At 44.4% G+C, this 17,168-nt stretch overlaps 1 protein-coding gene across 11 annotated transcripts in view; it reads left to right on the forward strand.

The window, feature by feature from the left end:
* The window catches only part of LOC119956020 (serine-rich coiled-coil domain-containing protein 2-like), a 643,754-nt gene that overhangs the window by 615,694 nt on the left and 10,892 nt on the right, over positions 1 to 17,168 (forward strand). Inside the window, exon 12 of one of the 11 annotated variants that reach the window (XM_038782740.1) lies at positions 13,117 to 13,161. The exons of 9 other annotated variants lie outside the window; for them this stretch is intronic. In XM_038782740.1, coding sequence (XP_038638668.1) covers positions 13,117 to 13,161 — 45 coding nt within the window. The remainder of the gene's footprint in view (positions 1 to 13,116; positions 13,162 to 17,168) is intronic. One more of the 11 variants, XM_038782741.1, reaches the window with a different exon arrangement.

Genomic DNA, 17,168 nt, shown 5'->3' on the forward strand with positions numbered 1-17,168 from the left:
TAGCTGATGGCGTTGAGGGTGAAACGTTCACATGGATCGAAGGTTGGCTAATTGGCAGGGAGCAGAGTCGGGATAAATGGGCTATTTTCAGGTTGGAAAACTGTAGAGTGGAGCGGCACAGAAATAAGTGCTGTGGCCTGTTGCCAAATCGGCACCGGAGTAATGTTGCCAATTAATAATGATGCTCTTCAGAGTCGTCAGGTATCGAAGCTTTACCGGATATCGATCAAAGACCCAACAACCAGTTAGTTAGTTTAAGTTCAATGATAGTTTATTTACACACAAGGATTACTTCGACATGCAACATAAAACACTACATGCTAAATTACACCTAACACTACAACAACCTGTACTTATGTTCAGGCACCCGGCTTTATGCAGAGGAACAAGGCCTTTGTTTGGATCTTGCGTGGCTTGGTCTGGAGAAATGACTCTGTTTCTGCTGGGCTCATCCGTCTGGTATCGATCGTTGGTCTTGAACTTGTCTTCTGGTCGTGATGCTGCACTTGGTTTTAGGTGTAGGTTGGGGCGCTGGGGCCGAGAGAGACTGAACACATGACAGTGTCTCTCTTTATCCTCCTGGGGTTTTGCGCTCTTTTGGGCGGTCCTTAGCTTTCGACCCAATAATTCAGCAGGCTTTGATTACTGCCTTCAATGTTGGCCAATAAAGGGGTGGGTGTCTTGATGGCTGGGCGTGTCCTGAGCGGTCATTGATCTTAGCTGTTTGGGCTTCCTGAGCAAAGGGAGTGGTGCTGATGAGTCTGTTTCTGTATCTGTTACCTGAGTACAGGTCTTTTGTTCTGGGGAAATGGGCCATTAGAATGCAAAGTAGCTGGGGGTTTCGATAGTGTCTAGTTATCTGAGTTGCCAATATAGATGAGCTCTGAGCATCTGAGTCCTGGGTTGATCATATTTCCCATGGTCCTTTGCAGGTCGCCATATTTCCCGGGATCCTTAGTAAGTGGCCATACCAGATGGCTACAGGCCTCAACTATTTGCAGTCAATATTGATGAGGGGGCCAAATTTGCTGCTGATTTAAAGATAGGTGGGGAAGTAAGTTAGAACATAGAACAGCACAGAACAGGCCCTTCGGCCCTCGATGTTGTGCCGAGCCATGATTACCCTACTCAAACCCACGTATCCACCCTATACCCGTAACCCAACAACTCCCCCCTTAACCTTACTTTTTAGGACACTACGGGCAATTTAGCATGGCCAATCCACCTAACCCGCACATCTAGACTGTGGGAGGAAACCGGAGCACCCGGAGGAAACCCATGCACACACGGGGAGGATGTGCAGACTCCGCACAGACAGTGACCCAGCCGGGAATTGAACCTGGGACCCTGGAGCTGTGAAGCATTTATGCTAACCACCATGCTACCGTGGTGCCCAAGTTGTGAGGACACCAATTCTGTAAAGGGATACAGATGGATTAAGTGAGTGGGAAACATTTGACAATATAGTTTTGGGAAACTTAAGCGACACTGATGGGAAGGATATAAAAGTGGTATATTATTTAACTGCAGAGAGACTGCAAAATGCTGTGGTGTTGTGATTTGGGTGTTCTCATGAAATGAAATGAAAATAGCTTATTGTCACGAGTAGGCTTCAATGAAGTTACTGTGAAAAGCCCCAAGTAGCCACATTCCGGCACCTGTCCGGGGAGGCTGGTACGGGAATTCATACATGATTCACAAAAAGTGAGCATGCACATACATAATTAGGAAGGGCTATGCGTGATGATCTGATTGCAGGAGGGAGAGAGAAGGAAAGCAAGGAAGCTTTGCTACAACTGGGTTGGGCAATAAGGGCACAGTGCACTGCAAACAGTTTGGATCTCCTTATTGAAGGGGGGTATACTTGCATTGGAAGCAGTTTAAAGATCGAAGGATGAAGCATTTGTCTTGTGAGGAAAGGTTGAGCAAGTTAGGCCTATTTTAATTGGCATTTAGAAGAGCACATGTAACGGAAGATTCTGACGGGACTTGACAGGATAGATGTTAAGAGGATGCTGCCCCTCGGGGAATTGTGAACAAGGGGGATGGTTTCAAAATAAGGGGTCTCCCATTTCAGAGAGTGATGAGGGTGAATTTCTCCTTTGAGGGTCGTTAATCTTTGGAATTCATCCGAAAATTAGCAGAAGCTGGGTCATTGAATATGTTAATGGTTGAGTTAGATAGATTTTTGATCTACAAGGGAGCCAAGGGAATGTTGGTCCCTTGGAGGGTGAGACTGGGGAGTTAATAGTGGGGAACACAGAAATGGCAGGGAAGCTAAATCGATGTTTTGCCTCAGTTTTCACGGTGGAGGACACTAGTACCATCCCAATAGTACAGGTAATACAGAGCTAATAGAAAGGGAGAAACTTAGAACATCATCAATAGGTAAAAAGTATGGAACAAACTATTGGGCTTGAAGACAGACAAGTCTCCAGGGCCTGATGGCCTATATCATAGTGTCATAAAGGAAATGGCAGTGAAGATAAGTGGATCCATTCGTTATAATATTCGAAAATTCCCTGGAAATGGTTTGGAAAGATGCTAAGTTAATGACCTTATTCAAAAATGAAATGAAAATCGCTTATTGTCACGAGTAGGCTTCAATGAAGTTACAGTGAAAAGCCCCTAGTCGCCACATTCCGGCGCCTGTCTGGGGAGGCTGGTACGGGAATCGAACCGTGCTGCTGGTTGCTTGGTCTGCTTTAAAAGCCAGCGATTTAGCCGAGGGAGCTAAAAGGGAGGGAGGCAGAAAGTAGGAAACTGTAGACCAATTGGCTCAACATCTGTCATTGGAAAATTGTTAGAATTCATTATGAAGGAAGTAATATCAGGGCATTTAGAAAGTTGAAGCGCTATCCAGAGTCAGCATGGTTTTATGAAGGATAAACAGTGTTTGACTAATTTGCTAGAGTTCTTCAAAGATGTAACAAGCCAAGTGGATAATGTCCATCCTGTGGACATAGTATATCTGGACGTCCAGAAGGCATTTGATAAGATGCCGCACAAATGGTTAACACACAAGATCACATTGGATTGGGGGTAATTTATTAGCTTGGATGGAAGACTGGCTAACCAACAGAAGGCAGAGAGTTGGGATAAATGGGTTGGCAAGATGTAACTAGTGGGATGCCACAATGTTCGGTCCTGGGGCCCCAACTATTTACAATCTATATTAATGACTTGGATGCAGGGATAGGAGGTTCTATAGCCAAATTTTCAGATGATATGAAACTAGGTGGGACAGTAAGTTGCAATTAAGAAATTTACAAATGAATATGGATGGGTTAGGTGAGTCGGCCAAAATATGACCGATGGAGTTCAATGGGGATGAGTGCGAGGTCATCCATTTTGGTTGGAAAAATGGAACGGCAACGTAGTAGAGTGCTTCCATGTAGGGGGATCTGGGTGTCCTCGTGCATGAATCGCAGAAAGCTAGCCTGCGGGTACAGCACGTAATAATGAAGGCAAGTAGAACTTTGGCCTTTATTGCTAAAGGAATAGAGTATAAAAGTAGGGAAGTGTTGCTGCAACTGTATAAGGTGTTAGTGAGACTGCACCCAGTGTATTGTGCACAGTTTTGGTCTCCTTATTTGAGGAGGGATGTAGTTGCCTTAAGAGGCAGTTCAGAGGAGGTTCACTGGGTTGATTCCAGAGATGAGGGGTTTGTCTAATGAGGAAAGATTGAACAGTTTAGGTCGATACTCTCCAGAGTTTAGAAGAATGAGAGGAGGTCTGAGATATACAGGAATAGAGTATAAAAGTAGGGAAGTGTTGCTGCAAAGGGGTTGACAAAGCGGATGTAGTGAAGATGCTTCCTCTTGTGGGGCAATCTAGAATGAGAGTTTTAGGATCAGGGTGAGCAGATTTAAAACAGAGATGAGAAGAAATTACTTCCCTCAAAGGGTCGTGAATCTGTGGAATTCACTACCCCAAGCAGTGGATGCTTGGACATTGAGTAAATTTAAGGAGGAGATAGAGAGATTTTTAATTAGTAATGGGTTGAAGGGTGATGGGGAATGGGCAGGAAAGTAAGTTGAGGCCAAGATGAGATCAGTCACGATCGTACTGAATGGCAGAGTAGGCTCGAGGGGCTGAATTGTCTCCTCCTGCTCCTAGCTGGGGTGTAGGCAGAGAAGTGGAGCTAAGGCCATAATCAAATCAGCCAAGATCTTTCAGAATACTGGGTAGATTCGATGGACAAATAGCATACTCCGGCTTCTACTTCTTATATTCCTCTGTAATTATAAACCAGAAATAACGAGAAATCCAAGGTAGAAAAAGACACTGACACCTATGATGCTGAGACCCTCAGGAGGAAGCCAAAATGGATCATCCACTCTGCACTTCTGGCTGACAATTGTTACAAATTCTTGTTTAATTGTCCATCACTATTCACTGCTGGATGTGGCAAGACTACAGAGTTCAGACCTGATTTGTTGGTTGTGGGATTACTTAGCTCTGTCTGTCATGTGCTATGCTGCTTTCACTATTTTACACACGTGGACCTGTGTTATCGCTTCATCCGGTTGACACCTCATTTGTAGGTATGTCCCATGCTGCTGCTGGCCCGCCCTTCTGCACTCTTCATTGAACTAGGGTTGATGCCCAGGTTTAAGTGAGGGATATGCTGGGTCATGAGGTTATAGATTGTGGCTGAGTACAATTCTGCTGCTGATGGCCCACAACATCTGATGAATACCAGAAGACTGTGCGACGGTTACTCCTACCAAAACTGACATGAGCTGATGCGCCTGTTGATGGGGAGACGGTGGTGTAGTGGTTTTGCCACTGGACTAGTAATCCAGAAACCCAGGGTAATGCTCTGGGGATCCAGGTTCAAATCCCAAAACTGCAGGTGGTGAAATGTGAATTTAATAAAAAGTCTGGAATTAAAAGTCTAATGATGACCATAAAACCATTGTCGACTGTCTTAAAACCCCATCTGGTTCACTAATGTCCTTTTGGGAAGGAAGTCTACCATCCAGCATACATGGTGACTCCAGACCCACAGCAATGGGGTTGACTCTTAACTGCCCCCGTCAAGGGCAATAGGGATGGGCAATAAATGCTAGCACAGCCTGTAACCCCCTCGTCCCATAAACACACTTTTAAAAAATCTGTGACGGATAGATTGGTGAGGATGAGGTCATGTAGGTTCTTGGCTATTGTTAGTGCCCTCACCGCTTGCCAAAGACCCAGTCTAGCAGTTGCATCCTTTCACACTCTGTCAGCTCCTTCAGTCATGATATTACCAAGCTTTTCTAATTCCAGATTAATGAATTGGATTTAAACCCATGTCCCCAGAGCATCAGTCTGGGCCTCGATATTCACTAGTGCAATGACATTAGCACTAACCCAGCACCTCCCTCTGAGGAATGAGAGTGGTCTCACTGAGCCATCAGTGCTGATGTGAGAAACCCGACTGTATTGGGGGATCCATCACTTTGTATCTAGCCAGTTTGGCAAAGCGATTTCAACAATATACAGAATAGTGACCTAAAGAGCCAGAACAAAAAAATGTAAGTTTCTGAAGGTTATGCTCAGATATCACAATGCCAATTTGGACCGCATTTGGAATAATGTCCTCCATTCTGATCAGCAAACCATAAAAATAACATAAGTGCAATTGATAAGCTGCAAAAAAACAAGAGGGATTCCAAAGATAAAAATCATAAACTACAAAGAAAGATGAGAGAAGCAGAAGCAATCTAATCTAAAGGAATTAATAACTTACTAAGGTATATGAAATATTAAATAGGATGGATAAGGTAAACCTGACATTACTTTCAAGTATTTCTGGCCAGAAGGATCAGAGAGTGCATCAATTTTTAAAAGAAATGGCTTTGCTCAACAGGTGGTTAATGTTTGGAGCAATCTGACAGACACGGGAGAGACAAAGACATTAATAATCCACTTGATGCTGCACTGATAGAATTAGAATAGAAGAGAGACGAGCTTGGGTGGGTAGAATAGACATTTCTCATTGTTGATCGTTCGTGATGTCACTCACTCCCACTCATCAACACCAATGAGATAACCCTTGTGATTGCTCCTAGCTGTCTGTAGATGTTGTATTACCTCATAGATTGCACACAATATGCAGCAGCTAAAGGCCAGACTTTACATCCTGCAGTTAACTGTTTACAGCATGTTCCAATCTAAAGCTTACAAAGGCAGGTTCAATGTTGAATCCTGCCATAAACCTGTCAGCAAAAAAGCAATCACAATAGGAAACTAGATCCAATAGCTGTGCACGTGCACAATATTCTAAATAATTTATCTGGAAGATGCTCCGTTGTAACTGATGAGATGAAGAAATGCTACCCAGGTAGAGTATGCCTCTGCTGACGAGGTCAGAAGCCTTGGTGAGGTCCACGAAGACAATGTAGAGGGTCTGCAATGCAACTCTTCCCTTGTAACTGCTGGACTGCGAAAGTCATGTCAACTGTCGATCAGCCAGGTCCGCACTGAGACTCAGGGTAGATGCATCACGGCCAGGGTCTGCAATCTGGTCAGGACAACGCCAGCAAAGACCTTCCCCACAGTACAGGACTAGGAGCAGCCTCGGTAATCGCCCCAGTCAATCACTCTTTGCTTTCATACAAAGTGACTATTTTGCAGTCATGTGTCTTGAGGGACAAATCTTTCCTTCCAGCAGAGACACAGGTTCATGGAGTTGCTGCAGCTTTGTCAGTTTTCCACTTTTTGATGATTTTGTGTGGAATGCCATTGTTTCCTGGGATTTTGTTTTACAGTTGGCAACATCGCAAATGGCCTTGTTGAGTTTGATTATGGTGGACTTAGTCTCCAGCTCCTCTATGACAGGAAAGGCTAGAAAGGAACTGAGAGCTTCTTCAGTGACGACGATCTCCATTCTGTAGATTTTGTTATTTTACTTTTCCAACCATTTCCATTGTCGCTTTGACTTGCATGGTAACTGAGGAGCTGATTTTTGGGAAGCCCTGCATTCCTGGGTATAATTATCCTGATGCTGCTTGTGTTGATCTGTGTAATGAAAATGATATGGGTAAGAGGAAAAAGCCCAATATCGCAAAATCTGCTTTGCAGCAAAGGGCATGTTACCTCCTTCACACGGGTTCCATTTCAAACCTGACGTTTTCTTCCTCATCTCTCTTTCCACATACCCAATATTTTTAGATTGAAGATGGTTGTAAGTTTTCATTGGGAACGCAATGCAATGTCTGGATTATTTTAATGTGGCAGCATATTTTCCACAGATAAAATCTAATGTTTAATTGCCGCAAGCTTTACTACTATATTGTGCTCCATGACTAACAATCTCATTTATTATGGAACAGTGAAAGGTGGTAGGAAAGTGGCATAGCAGGAGAGATGCACTGTGTGCTTAGCATTCTGTTAGAGAAATGCTGCAATCGTGTCTGTCAAATTTAGTGGTCGGCCCTAAGAAATAAATCCAATCGGGAATTGAGAAGAAACTTCCCTGAGTGGTGAGGCTGTGGAACCGGCTGCCACAGGAAGTGGTTCAGGTGAATATACATCAATACCTTCAAGGTGAAGCACAAACACAGGAGGTAGAGGGGAACAGAAAGATGTACTGATAGTGCGAGAGGGGATTCATGTGGACCAGCAACATGGCACAGACTAATTATACTGATGGCCTGTAAATTGGGTGCAATTTTTTCTCTACGTATTGCCAACAAACAGTTAGTTGTTTTTGCATCAGAAATAAAGTAAAATGGAAAACCTTCTGACTTTTAGGAGGAGGCGAGTGTTCTCTCTTACCCCTGCAAGTTTAGCCTTTTCCTCCATGTGCTGAGGCTCGCCATCCATGCTCATAATAAAAACAATCCATTAAAAAGCATGATTTCTTGTTGTTTTGTGATTTCCTATTGATATTTGTCAGTATTTGAGTTTGATCAATACGTTTAAACTCGGTGACCTTTGGTCAAAACTAGAAAATATATTTATGGCCCCTAGTTCCAGACTCCCCCTCAATTTAAAAAGACTGCTTTTGTGAAAGAAAGGTTCCAACCAGTTCATCTTTTCCTGAGAAGGGGCAGCACGGTAGCATTGTGGATAGCACAATTGCTTCACAGCTCCAGGGTCCCAGGTTCGATTCCGGCTTGGGTCACTGTCTGTGCGGAGTCTGCACGTTCTCCCCGTGTGTGCGTGGGTTTCCTCCGGGTGCTCCGGAATCCTCCCACAGTCCAAAGATGTGCAGGTTAGGTGGATTGGCCATGGTAAATTGCCATTAGTGTCCAAAATTGCCCTTAGTGTTGGGTGGGGTTACTGGGTTATGGGGATCGGGTGGAGGTGTTGACTTTGGGTAGGGTGCTCTTTCAAAGAGCCGGTGCAGACTCGATGGGCCGAATGGCCTCCTTCTGTTCTGTAAATTGGGCAGAGTTCTCCCGAGCCCCCACTGATGCGTTCAATGGGGGAGAGAATTCTCTTCCCCCCCCCCCCCCCCCACATTAAGCAAAACACACCGACGTGAACCACATTTGGGACAAAGTGGCGTGCAGATATCAGGACGCACCTGAACAATGGCTAAGGCTGCCTCCAGAATTCAAGGTGGAGACCCTCGGCAACACTGGAGCTACAACACAGTAGCATTGTGGATAGCACAATCGCTTCACAGCTCCAGGTTCCCAGGTTCGATTCTGGCTTGGGTCACTGTCTGTGCGGAGTCTGCACATCCTCCCCGTGTGTGCGTGGGTTTCCTCCGGGTGCTCCGGAATCCTCCCACAGTCCAAAGATGTGCAGGTTAGGTGGATTGGCCATGATAAATTGCCCTTAGTGTCCAAAATTGCCCTTAGAGTTGGGTGGGGTTACTGGGTTATGGGGATAGGGTGGAGATGTTAACCTTGGGTAGGGCGCTTTTTCCAGGAGCTGGTGCAGACTCAATGGGCCGAATGGCCTCCTTCTGCACTGTAAATTCTATGAATGACCACAGTAGTAGGTCAGGGGTGAATCTGCAGGTGGACCTTCCAGGCTAGGTGTCCTGGAAGGGGTCCATCTTCCAGCCTTAATGTTCCTGCAGATAGATCTTCATTTGTAGGAGGTTCTCCTTTTTCAACAGTGGACAGTGATGTTGGGTGGCCTTTTCACACCATCAGGCCTGCTCCACCACGGAATATGGCGCAAAACACCCAGATACATCATTAATGAGACAACAACAGAAAGCGCTGGAAAAACTCAGCAGGGCTGGCAGCATCTGTGGAGAGAGAAAGAGAAGTTAGCCTTTCGAGTCCGTATGACTCTTCTTTCTCTCTCCACGGATGCTGCCAGACCTGAGTTTTCCCAGCATTTTCTGTATGGGGCTGGTTTAGAACACTGGGCTAAATCGCTGGCTTTTAAGGCAGCCCAGCAGCGCGATTCAATTCCCGTGCCAGCCTCCCTGAACAGGCGCCGGAATGTGGCGACTAGGGGCTTTTCACAGTAATTTAATTGAAGCCTACTTGTGACAATAAGTGATTTTCATTTCATTTCATTTATTTTGGACTTCCAGCATTCACAGTATTTTGCTTTCATTTCAGCGCATAATGAATTGGGTTAGCGCCGGACGATTTGGTATGTTTTCCCACCACCCTCCGCAGCGGGAAATACCCAACATGTCCATCACAGAACTTTATCCCAAAATGGAAGAATTCCTGCCATTGTCACCGTTCTGCTGCCATCCTTATGAATCTTTTTTGCACCTTCTCTCGTGCTAAACTACTTGTTATATGGAGACCCGAACTGTGTACTGTCCCCATCTTATTTCAGTCAAGGTTAACTGTTTTTCTTTTTAAATTAAATACCCAATTCAATTTTTCCAACTAAGGGGCAATTTAGCACGGCCAATCCACCGAACCTGCTCATCGTTGGGTTGTGGGGGTGAGATCCACACGGACACGGGCAGAATGTGCAAACTCCACGTGGACAGTGACCCGGAACCAGGATTGAACCCAGGTCCTCGGAAGCGTGAGGCAGCAGTGCTAACCACTGTGCCGCCCTAAGGTTAACTGTTTTTGTCTTCTGTCGTTTTCCCAACAAGCAGCAGCTGTAAAGTCTCAGTCCCTGTTTTGTCAGGTGCCGGGTATCTTTGTGATCCATTCCTTTCTTTTTATACCAGTCAGCTGACTGGACCGTTCACTGTCAGTTCGAGCCCTTTGAAGAATTGAAGAAGCTAGAACATTGTTGCTCTTAAATCTGTACTTCCAACAAGTATAACTCCTCTTCATGCATTGTCTTTCTTGTCTTAAAATTACACTGATGAGAATATCACTAATCGGAAACTAGCTGTAAAATACACTTTCTACTGCCTCATAGCTCTCAGTTCGGAATCCTGCTCCGGATAAAGGGACGACCATATTTACTACACTTCAAAGTGAACCATGAAATGTGAAGTGCTTTGAAGCATTCCTGAGAGATGTGATGAGATTCTGTATGAGTGGAAGTCTCAATGGAATGCTTCCCAAATTGCCAATGATTTTAGATTGCCATCACCGTGAAGGCGATAGCGTAATGGTATTGTCACGGGGCTGGTGATCCGCGGGTTCCAATCCCACCTTGGCAGATGGTGAAATTTGAATACAGGAATAATCTGGAAAGAAAAAGTCTAATCATGAGACCATTGTCGATGGTCATAAAAACCCACCTGGTTCACCAATGTCCTTTAGGGAAGGAAATCTGCCGTCCTTACCCGGTCTGACCTCCACATGACTCCAGACCCACCGAAATGTGGTTGATTGTGCCCCGATAGGCCAAGCAAGCCACTGAGTTCAAGGGCAATTAGAAATGGACAATAAATGCTGGCCCAGCCAGCGACGCCCACATGCCATGAATAAAACAAATCTAACTTTTGATTGGTGCAAGAAGTCATAGATGATGTTGTCATTCAACCAGTTTCACAGTGACTTAAAATCTGGGTGGATTTATTAAAAGCGTACCAATAGTGAATGGTTTGCAGGGTTTATTTACCAGATAATGTCGCCATGTGTGGAGCGGAGACTGAAGGAGGGAATTTACACTCTGAATCATTCAGAAACTAGTTCAACACAATTTGGAGAGGTTGTGATGTAAGCTCTGAACCAGTTTCTGGCTGTGATTAATGAATAACTTGGAAAAGTGGTGTAAATAGTCCATTTTATAAATTTCTGGTATTCATTTAAGTGGAGTCAATTGGATATTACAGTAAAATGTTTTCAGGAATGATGACACTGGTTGTCATGTTTTGTAATGTGACTTATCTATTGGCCAATGATTGTGAAGTTATAAAGGAACATTCCAATGCCGGTGATCTCCACAGCAATACTCCGAAAACACAAATAAACTGTCTCCGTTAATCCTTCCCCCTAGTCAAGTTTTAAGGAAAAACATCTGAAGTAACTGCACTTCAAATGGTCAAGGTGAGTGAGACCATGAAATCCTGGGTCATTCCACATTGTCGATCTGGAGGTAGCAGGATCTATTCACGGTGAAGATCTGGAGATACCTGGGTCTATTCACGGTGAGGGTGGGGGTAGCTGGGTCTATCCAAGCTGAGGGTGGAGGTAGCTGGGTCTGTCCACACTGAGGGTGGAGGTAGCTGGGTCTGTCCACATTGAGGGTGGAGGTAGCTGAGTCTGTCCAAGCTGAGGGTGGAGGTAGCTGGGTCTGTCCATGCTGAGGATGGAGGTAGCTGGGTCTATCCAAGCTGAGGGTGGAGGTAGCTGGGTCTGCCCACACTGAGGGTGGAGGTAGCTGGGTCTATCCAAGCTGAGGGTGGAGGTAGCTGAGTCTGTCCAAGCTGAGGGTGGAGGTAGCTGAGTCTGTCCACACTGAGGGTGGAGATAGCTGGGTCTATCCAAGCTGAGGGTGGAGGTAGCTGGGTCTATCCAAGCTGAGGGTGGAGGTAGCTGGGTCTATCCAAGCTGAGGGTGGAGGTAGCTGGGTCTATCCAAGCTGAGGGTGGAGGTAGCTGGGTCTATCCAAGCTGAGGGTGGAGGTAGCTGGGTCTATCCAAGCTGAGGGTGGAGGTAGCTGGGTCTGTCCATGCTGAGGGTGGGGGTAGCTGGGTCTATCCAAGCTGAGGGTGGAGGTAGCTGGGTCTATCCAAGCTGAGGGTGGAGGTAGCTGGGTCTATCCAAGCTGAGGGTGGAGGTAGCTGGGTCTGTCCATGCTGAGGGTGGGGGTAGCTGGGTCTATCCAAGCTGAGGGTGGAGGTAGCTGAGTCTGTCCAAGCTGAGGGTGGAGGTAGCTGAGTCTGTCCACACTGAGGGTGGAGATAGCTGGGTCTATCCAAGCTGAGGGTGGAGGTAGCTGGGTCTGTCCACATTGAGGGTGGGGGTAGCTGGGTCTATCCAAGCTGAGGGTGGAGGTAGCTGGGCCTGTCCACACTGAGGGTGGAGGTAGCTGGGCCTGTCCACACTGAGGGTGGAGGTAGCTGGGTCTATCCAAGCTGAGGATAGAGGTAGCTGGGTCTGTCCAGGCTGAGGGTGGAGGTAGCTGGGTCTGTCCACACTGAGGGTAGAAAGAGGACTAAGATGCGCTTTGCTTTTACTGATGTTAACAGTAATTGTTCTGTGTTACAAGTTAAAGTAATGCTCCCGTGATCCACCTGGACAATGTGTGAGGTTAGTGCATTTTGAAACAGATACTGAGTGAATTGAACACAATGGCATGAGGCCTGTGCAATAATACATTGTCCACGGTGTTTCACTCCAACACAGTGACCCTTACACAAGGGGTCTCTGTACTGAGGCGAATATTTTGCAGGGGAGCCTATGTACAGAGCAATAAACTACAAAGTAAATGGTGTAATAAATGTTCATAGTGCATTAGACAGGTGACCTCCGTACAGTAACAGGGGAGCTTGGAATACCATTCAGCATCACACAATGAGCTGTGTATACTGAGCAGTACATTTAATGGTGAGCAGTACGCTACATAGGGGCACCATACAACACTGTGTTATCAGGTTATAAATACAAACCCTTTGTGAAAGTTTTGCTTTTAAAATGGAAATTCTCTAGGTTAAAAGGTCAGTTAGGTTTTTTTTGGTAACTGCAATGTTATCCAATGCTCTGATTAATACAATTCATCATTTGTGATGTCACCTCCCATGTCCTTGTCTTTTTCTGTCTCTCCCTTCTCATTGGCTGATGCAAGGAGTTGAGGATGTTGTCCATTACTTCTATGATAAGGCGTGGTATGGTACAATGCAATATAATCACTACTGGCTGCATGCTGCATGTGTGGATCAACCCTGCATGCACAAACCTGGTAGCTGTTTGATGAAATGGCTGGATTCACATGTATAACACATACCCGTATGTACTGGCTGAAATTCACTGTGAGAAATGACCTGCTACAGCAGATTCTACATTATAACACAATATAATCAGACCCCACAACTACTGTAGAAAAAATCGCACCAGAGCACTTCAAAAAGAAGCAATTGACGGTCAAAATCAAATGTATTAATGTGCATCATTCCCACTATCGCACAGTGAATTAAGGCAGTAATTTAATGTCTTAACCACACGTTTTGTGCTGTTTATGATGATATATGATTTCCTCAACTGAATCATCTTATCATTTAATATGTTTGGCTATAGAATATGTACAGATAGTGAGCCGATGTAATAGTCAAAGTTCCTTCCTCTGATTTTCTGACCCATTTGGAGGCTTCATCCCAAGAAATTCCATAGCACAGGACAAAGCACAGAGGATAACTTTACAAAGCTGTTAAGAATCTAGATGGATATATTTCGTGGTGAATCTAAAAGGCATTTTGGGCTATTTTTTGTTGCCTTCTGATCAGATGGTGGCATAGGTCACCCACCTGTCACAGACTTTCATTTCTGTTGATTTGAATGGAAATGGGAATCAATCAGGAGGTTTCTTCACAGGCTGAAATCCAGCCACTCATTAATCTCCCAAATGTGAAGATGAAAATTAACCAATTGAAGAATCCGAGTGGGGTCCTGGAATATTTTCTCCAGGAAGCTACAAACTCCCATACGGTCAGAAAATGATTATGACTAATTCGAGTTTAATTTCTTTTAAATCTAAACCTTGCCTCCATATGCTCAAGAATTAAGTTTTTTGTAACTGCCTTGATTGTGTCATGAATAAGATTTGACGATTTTATGCTTCTCACTGGAGACAGTTAATGGCACAGAAGCCAATACAGGTTAATGCCAAATTGTTCTTCATGTCATGTTTGATGAAGACTATATCTCTGTCCTCATGGTAAACACACCATCATTCAACCACCGTTATTCAGTAGAGACCCATTGCTCTCTTTCTCTCGCTCTCGCAGGTTTGTGTCTCATCAAAGTTCAGTGATAAAGGAATTATAAGTATGAACAGCACTGAGCCTTCCCCAAAGACAGAATGTAGCTGCATTGCTTAACTTATTTACTAAACTGCATGTTAAACAAGCGTCTTATTAATTTCCACCAACACCTGTGGGCCATTCAGAAACATTCTCATCTGTTTCTTTTTCCCACTCCTGCTGTTGCACCGTCAGAGTCACGCCCTCCATTTCCCAATTCCATTTCCCACTCCTGCTGTTGCACCGTCAGTCACACCCTCCATTTCCCAGTTCACATCATCAACCTTTCTGTGTTGTTCACTCATTCACCTTACATTCAACCTCTCCGCTCTCCTTTTCTTGTTTCCTCCTCACTGCCCCCACCCCACCACAATTCTTTCAGATGTTGTGTTGTCCAAAAAAGCCTTCTCCATTAATGGTGTATCCTCATTTGAAGGATTGGGGTCCAGAGCAAAATTCCTGAGTCTGTTTCCTGAATACTAGTTAAAAGGAAACCCTTGCAGTATGTCAGCTCACTGCGGAAAGAACAGGGAAGAGTTTTCTCTCCTGCCTCATTTTCCAAAGGGTGTGGATGGGAAACTGGCTCCTTGTCTCTCATCCAGTAACTAGCAACGGCTTTACCTCAGAGTTGCTGCCTCCCTCCAGAGATTGAAATCGGGAACTGGTAATTTATTAAATTGAACATCGATATGGTCCAAAAATAATAGTTCACTTTCGCCAGCTGCATTTCAATCAGTATGGACCAACAAGAAATCATAGCAAATATGAAAATCCAAACTGATTGTAAAGCCTCCTGAAACCTTCATTATAACAGAGCAGACATCAAACGTACAAATACATCTTTCCTCTTTCGGATACAAACAAACCTGTCGGTTTCCAACATTCTCTGCTTTTCTCCCAGAAATACCAACTAACTAGGAGGGTATGTATGTGCACCTTAACCTCGGGGCAAAACACGACAGTTCCTGCGACATGGAGATCTTAAAAATCATCCAAACTCGCTCCTGAATAGGACTAATGCGAAACAAACCTTTTCCTGAGCATGATGGGAGTTAGGTTGCATCCCATGAAATAGAGAACATTTAAAGGAACTATTTCCAATTATCAAAATAATTTGAGCTTCTAGTTGCTGATTTCAGAATTGATAAATATGCTTTTTATTATTGGTCCGTGTTTTGATTGGTGATATTACCAGCACATCAGTATGATGAAAGTTAATTTGCCTATTTAAGCACCCTCACGTGGGATTAGATCATTTTTAATACAACATCATCTCCAGCCTTCACAGTTTAGTTTATAAAAGGCAGACATCTGTTTACTGAGTAGATTCATTTTCTCAATGCAGGGAGCTTCGTACCATTGAACAGTGGGGGGCTCAACAGGCGGTTAATTTACTGGAATGGGTTCAGGATGGGCAGAGTACACCTGTCTGTTGGTTTAATTTCAGTATGTAAATGATAGTTTACATTGTCTCCTCTGTGATCCCATCCCTGTGCAGACCTTGTTAAAATCATTCTCTGGCAGCTCAAAGACTGACAGCAGTGAACTTTACGCAAAAAGCAAATCGAGAATAACAGAATTTAAGCTAATTAAACAGTCTACATTTTATTGCCTTAATTGCTAATTTTCTAATAGATTCTGAGTGATTGGAATTGAACAGTTCAATGTGATTTTTTTATAATACTGTGCAAAGTAGTTAGCACCCTGATGGAGAGACAGCATCCAAGCACGGTGGTGTAGTTATAACTAGTGACAGTTATAACATTTATCCTCCAACATATTAATTGAAATTCTTCAAGCGTTTATTTCCATCCAATGTATTCCAGCCAGACACTCCTGAGAACACTGTAATTAAAAGGCAAGTTTCATCTCCACTAGGAAACAGCTGGAATTCCAACATAGACACACTGGCCCAAAGGACCCATCCTCATTTGTGGTTGGGATGTTCCAGTGCTGCTCAAGGGGAAGGAGTTTTGGCTGGAGCGCCAAACTTTCCGTTCTTGCTCACAACAGATCCCGGCACGGCAAGAGCGGAGAATCTCTCCCAGTATCTGGGAAGCAGATACGAGAGGAGACTGAGGGATTGCGGGATAGGGGGGCTGGTGGCTGGGCTGGGGAGAGTCAGTCTGTGATAAGAGAGACTCTGGGTGGAGCAGATGGACTGCTTTGGGGTTTGATCGTAGCAGGTAAAGTCCCTTTTACTTCAATATTATTTAATCAGACAGAAAAACTGAGTGAAATCAGAAATAAACACAACCTGCGAGATAGACATCAGCAGACCTGGTATGAAGTCAACCTATCAGCTGTTCCAAAATTGAGACTCAAATACAAGTGTCACCAAGGTATTTAAGAAGCCATTTGGTCAACACTTTAAGAATGACCATTGGTCAGAACTCATTTCCATCGTGAGTGTGCCATAAACAGTTATCCTTCAAATTGTTTTCGGTGTAAAAATTCTCAGGAAGCTTCATCTGGCACCTGCAATAACTGCTGTTAGTAAAACCATCTGTTTAAAAGAAGCAAAGGCTGATGTTCCTAGCGTTGATCACAGCAAATTAAGCAGCTAAGTCCCTATAAACAACAAGGCTGTTGTTTGCCTGCTATTTGTATTTACCCTCGACTCTGATCGATTAACAGATGTGATAATCAGGGAGTGTTTATTTTCCAGCAAAATTAATAGCTTTAATTTTTACACTGCTCCTTGTTTCAGAGTTATCTACAGGAATTTTCCAAAATGGAGGAGTGATGGTGGATATTGAGCAAAAAGGGAGTGTGACGAGCATTGGGGCAGAAAAGGATTGTGATTGAAGAAGGTTTGAAAGCGAGGGTGAGGTGGGAGGGATCTGTGGAGACCCTTCAACATACTCTAACTGATGAAGTA

This window comes from Scyliorhinus canicula, chromosome 22 (assembly GCF_902713615.1).
Source record: "Scyliorhinus canicula chromosome 22, sScyCan1.1, whole genome shotgun sequence".
NCBI classification, from domain to species: Eukaryota; Metazoa; Chordata; class Chondrichthyes; order Carcharhiniformes; family Scyliorhinidae; genus Scyliorhinus; species Scyliorhinus canicula.